The 6,000-nt window shown below is 39.9% G+C and overlaps 1 protein-coding gene across 1 annotated transcript in view; it reads right to left on the bottom strand.

Annotated features, from left to right (window-relative positions):
* Nucleotides 1-517: 517 nt before the first annotated feature.
* Nucleotides 518-6,000, bottom strand: part of SUCLA2 (succinate-CoA ligase ADP-forming subunit beta) — a 49,883-nt gene continuing 44,400 nt past the window's right edge. The window contains exon 11 of the mRNA XM_036745939.1: nucleotides 518-1,780. Within this exon, the coding sequence (XP_036601834.1) occupies nucleotides 1,706-1,780 (75 nt within the window). The 3' untranslated portion in view covers nucleotides 518-1,705. The remainder of the gene's footprint in view (nucleotides 1,781-6,000) is intronic.

Here is a 6,000-nt window from a genome sequence, read left to right as displayed (position 1 = left end):
TGGATAAAGGGGTGGATGAATGATGGACAGAGAGAGATGATATAAAGACAGAGACAGAGCAGACAGGCAGACATAATTCGACCCCCACAAATATTCCTGAGGTAGGTGCTATTGTCATTCCCATTTTATAGAAAAGAAAACTGAGGCACAGAGTGGTTAAGTGACTTGCCCAGGGTCACAAAGCCTGTGTGTGTCTAGGGCAAGATTTGATTCAACTCTTCCTCACTCCAAGTCCAGAATTCTATCCAGTATGCTAACTACTTGTCACACTGACTACGTAATTCATGCCCATTAAAGCAGTATAAAGGGCTATGAGGGCAATTAACCAAAGCAGTAGCAATGCAAATCACATGGCAAAATTGTTAGCATCTGAAATCAATCAAATTTTAAATAAGAAAATATTTACTGGCATTCCTTGCAAGATGACTTAAAAAAAACTGTTAGTTATACATCCCCTTCCAAAATACCCATTTGTTAAATAGCAACATTATGCTCAGGAGTGAAGACAACACACACATAGAAAACAAATAAATATTATATTTCATAGACTGCCCTCAATCAGTAGCAAAAGTATATTGTCTCACATACAACATAACACACCATAAAACGGTCCAATATTAACAGAATTTCAATGTCACCATCACATGGCCTTATGATGTCAGACTCTTCTTACCCCAAACACCCCAAGTCCATAAGATCTGTCAATCACCACAGAGACAGAGCCGGAAGGGGCCATAAATGTGCATCAAATCCAAATCCCTAACTTTACAGATGAGGAAAGTGAGACTGAGAAAGGCTGAGTGACTCGTCAGGGTCCCCTAGCTAGTGTCTCAATTGGAGTTTGAACCCAGATCATTCCTGACTCTAAAACTAGTCCTCTAGCCACTATACCATGCTGCCTTGGAATATTTATATTTGCCTATGCCAAAGATGAATTCATGACTTTCTATTGTCTAAGTTATTTTTTAAAACTTAAAGGCTGACAAAACAAACAGTAGTCAGAACCACTTTGGGAAACTTTTATTAACTTAAATTGGCATTCTTTTGTTTGCTAAGCCCTCAGTAAATACGCTTAATTTGTTCATATACAAAACTACATAGTGCTTATTAATAGCACTACAAAATCATGAGATTTTCAGTGCTAAAGTATTTTGTAGTGATTAAAATATAATGTCCAAATAATTAATCAGTCACTTGACTGAAAGACACAAGGTACTCTGGGGAGTGTTTGAAAGCACTGCTTATAAATAATGATTGGTAGGTCTTTCGACAGGTATGGAAGATAAACGCCTCTGATATAAAACATTATTTCAATACATTTTTCCATTAATGAGACTATTTTTGGACCTATCACTAAGACTAGAAGAAATAAAAGTTTATCTTCAGATTGCATTCATAGGAATCTATTATCAACCGAGAAGCTTTGTATCTGATGATAACAAACAGGCATATTGCAAGTGACATTTTGTAGCAAAAGCTGAAGGAGGCTGCAACAAAAGAAACCAGATTGCTGCATTATACTTTCTTCACATGAACTGACCATTCTAGATGGTAAAATTAATGTAGATAATAAGACATTTTAAGTTTGTGTGCCCAGAAGGCAATTAAAGCCTCCAACTACACAAAAGGAAAAAAACCCACAGAACACAGTATTTCAAAGAATATAGAACACTGAACACTTTCAGTAAGTCATCGCAGTCCCAGATCAGAGTGGCAACTGAAACTTCACATCCACCTGAGCTTGTTTGGCTAAGGTGACTATTTCTGAAAGCTTTACCACCTGAAAGAAAAAATGAAGCAGTTTGTGAGTTACATGTTTCCATAAACAGAGCAAACAAAATAATCAGTTTTTTCGAAAAGATAATTTTAGGTGTGCACTCAACTTCAAACACCCAGCTTCTATGTCAGGCCATTACCTGGACTTAGCTGCAAAAAAAATAAGGAGCTATTCCTAATTTGTTATTACTTCCAAATTCATTAGCAAATGTAATTAAGTTAGGCTCAAGGAGTCCCCACTTCTGCCTACTGGCCATTACGTCATAAATACTTAGCCCCTAGGCCTCCAAACTTCTATTTCCAAAGGTTCGCGTGATGTGTCCTCTTGTTCAAGGAGAATGTTCATTCTCCTATCACCTCAAGTTAATCTGCTAATAATACCAATATTCTGGGGGCGGAGCCAAGATGGCGGCTGGTAAGCACGGACTAGAGTGAGCTCCGTACCCGAGTCCCTGCAAAAAACTATAAAAAAATGGCTCTGAACCAATTCTAGAATGGCAGAACCCACAGAACAGCAGAGGGAAGCAGGGCTCCAGCCCAGGACAGCCTGGATGGTCTCTGGGTGAGGTCTATTCCACACGGAGCTGGGAGCTGGGAACGGAGTGGAGCAGAGCCCAGCCTGAGCGGCGTGGACCATCCAGACCAGAAGCCGGGAGGAGGGGGCCCTAGCGCCCTGAATATGTGAGCTGCGGCAGTTACCAGACCCCTCGACCCACAAACACCAAAGACTGTGGAGAAGGTTAGTGGGAAAAGCTGCGGGAGTGGAAGGAGTTCAGGGTTCGGCTTCCAGCCCTGGGGGCAGCGGAGGTGGGGCAGCTACAGCTGTTGTTACTTCCGGCTCCAGGCCCACCTGGTGGGAGGAATTAAGTGGCGGATCAGAGCAGGAGTGCAACAGCCTGCTGAAGATCTAAGCCCAGTCTGGACTGGGGGTCCTTGGGGAAGGAGGAGTGCGGCTCTGACAGAGCTGGCACCTCCCCCCCAAACGTAGAACATAGAACTCGTTAGTCTACAAGCAGTCATACCCCACTGAAAAACTCAAGGGTCAAGTTAGTTGGTTGGGAATATGGCCAGGCAGCAAAAACGCACCCAGATTCAGTCTCAGACTTTGGATTCTTTCTTTGGTGACAAAGAAGACCAAAACATACAGCCTAAAGAAGACAACAAAGTCATAGAGCCTACAACCAAAGCCTCCAAGAAAAACATGAACTGGCCCCAGGCCATAGAAGAACTCAAAAAGGATTTGGAAAAGCAAGTTAGAGAAGTAGAGGAAAAATTGGGAAGAGAAATGAGAAGGATGCGAGAAAACCATGAAAAACAAGTCAATGACTTGCTAAAGGAGACCCAAAAAAATACTGAAAAATACACTGAAGAAAACAACACCTTAAAAAACAGACTAACTCAAATGGCAAAAGAGCTCCAAAAAGCCAATGAGGAGAAGAATGCCTTGAAAGGCAGAATCACCCAAATGGAAAAGGAGGTCCAAAAGACCACTGAAGAAAATACTACTTTAAAAATTAGATTGGAGCAAGTGGAAGCTAGTGACTTGATGAGAAATCAGGATATTATAAAACAGAACCACAGGAATGAAAAAATGGAAGACAATGTGAAATATCTCCTTGGAAAAACCACTGACCTGGAAAATAGATCCAGGAGAGATAATTTAAAAATTATTGGACTACCTGAAAGCCATGATCAAAAAAAGAGCCTAGATACCATCTTTCAGGAAATTATTCTGATATTCTGATATTCTAGAGCCACAGGGCAAAATAGAAATTGAAAGAATCCATCGATCGCCTCCTCAAATAGATCCCAAAAAGAAATCTCCTAGGAATATTGTTGCCAAATTCCAGAGCTCCCAGATCAAGGAGAAAATACTGCAAGCAGCCAGAAAGAAACAATTTGAGTATTGTGGAAACCCAATCAGAATAACCCAAGATCTGGCAGCTTCTACATTAAGAGATCGAAGGGCTTGGAATGCGATATTCCGGAGGTCAATGGAGCTAGGATTAAAACCTAGAATCACCTACCCAGCAAAACTGAGTATCATGTTCCAAGGCAAAATATGGAGTTTCAATAAAATAGAGGACTTTCAAGCTTTCTCAGTGAAAAGACCAGAACTGAATAGAAAATTTGACTTTCAAACACAAGAATCAAGAGAAGCATGAAAAGGTAATCAAGAAACGGAAATTGCAAGGGACTTACTAAAGTTGAACTGTTTTGTTTACATTCCTACATGGAAAGATGATGAGTATGATTCATGAGACCTCAGTATTAAGGTAGTTGAAGGGAATATGCATATATATATATGTTTATGTATATATATAAGTGAATGTGTATGTATGTATATATCTATGTGTATATGTATGTATATATATGTGTGTATATATATATATATATATATGTAAAAGAGAGAGAGCAGACACAGGGTGAGTTGAAGATGAAGGGAAGATATCTAAAAGAAATAAAATGAAATTAAGGGATGAGAGAGTAACATATTGAGAGAGGGAGATAGGGAGAGATAGAATGGGGTGGATTATCTCGCATAAAGGTGGCAAGAGGAAGCAGTTCTATGGGAGGAGGGGAGAGGGCAGGTGAGGGGGGAATGAGTGAATCTTGCTCTCATCAGATTTGGCCTGAGGGGGAATACCATACATACTCAGTTGGGTATCTTACCCCACAGGAAAGAAGAGGGAGGAAGATAAAAAAAAAAAATAAAAGGCGGGGGGGGGGGGGGGGTTAATGGAGGGGAGGGCAGATGGGGGTGGAGGTAATCAAAACAAACACTTTGGAAAGGGGACAGGGTCAAGGGAGAAAATTCAATAAAGTGGGATGGGTTGGGAAGGAGCAAAATGTAGTTAGCCTTTCACAACATGAGTATTGTGGAAGGGTTATACATAATAATACATGTGTGGCCTAGGTTGAATTGCTCAACTTCTTAGGGAGGGTGGGTGGGAAGGGAAGAGGGAAGAGAACTTGGAACTCAAAGTTTTAAAATCAGATGTTCAAAAACAAAAAAAGTTTTTGTATGCAACTAAAAAATAAGATACACAGGCAATGGGGCGTAGAAATTTATCTTGCCCTACAAGAAAGGAAGGGAAAAGGGGATGAGAGGGGAGGGGGGTGATAGAGGGGAGGGCTGACTGGGGAACAGGGCAACCAGAATATAAGCCATCTTGGAGTGGGGGGGAGGGTAGAAATGGGGAGAAAATTTGTAATTCAAACTGTTGTGAAAATCAATGCTGAAAACCAAATATGTTAAATAAATAAATTTAAATTAAAAAAAAGTGCACAGCAGAGAACAAAAAAAAAATAATACCAATATTCTACAAGATTTAAAAACCTCACTGTTACCTTTGGCTCATCTCTCCTCCTTTCTATTTTACTCAAAATGTGGTCACTAAGTCGTGCTGATTCTTCTTCCCTTGTCTTTCCCTCTATGATCTCAGTATTAGTGCTCACTGTAAATCAGTACTCTTGCAAAAGTGCACTATGCCATTCCCTGGCCTTCTTGTTATCTCATGTCTAGATTACTGCAATAATTACATTCCCTATTACCAGCTTATCCCAATTTAATCCATCCTATATCACTTCTGAAATACTTCATGTCACTACTCTGCTCAAAAACTTCACATGGCTCCCAGCTACCTGAAGCATCAAGTTTAACCTCCTCTCAATTACCAGACTTAGTTATTCAACTATTTGCAAACAGCCACTATTCTATAAATAGGCTATATTGTTTTCAAGCTTCTTCTGCAACTCTGCTCTAAACTAAGCATCCTAGAATATCTACAAAGGACTAGTTAAGCCACAGAGCTCCAAAGAACTACATAAGCTCAGAAATAAGAGAAATGTTCTATAAGGTCAGATGTTTATCTAACATGGAGCAGACAAGGGAGAAGAATTTACCTAGCGAATTGCATCAGATTCTTTATTTGATTTTATTACAACTCCCCCAAATGAAAATAATCTAAGAAACAGAGTACTGGTTACAATTTTTGCTTATTGCTTGATTTATTCAAGAAGCAAGTATAGCAAAAACAATTATCTAACAATGTAGGAGATTATTATTTTGGAGGGAGAGTAATAGAGGTTTCAAACCTATGATTTCATCCCTGAGAGGGGAACTCCAGAGTGGAAACTCCAGACACTAAAGCAACTTCTTATGTTAGACAGTTGCCTAGAACAGAAGTGTGAAACTCATGGAGCCAAGCCAGATTCAAAAGT

The sequence above is a fragment of the Trichosurus vulpecula genome, chromosome 2 (assembly GCF_011100635.1).
Source record: "Trichosurus vulpecula isolate mTriVul1 chromosome 2, mTriVul1.pri, whole genome shotgun sequence".
Taxonomy (NCBI): domain Eukaryota; kingdom Metazoa; phylum Chordata; class Mammalia; order Diprotodontia; family Phalangeridae; genus Trichosurus; species Trichosurus vulpecula.
Note: the sequence above shows the minus strand (reverse complement) of the source record. Positions and strands in the feature narration are given on the sequence as shown.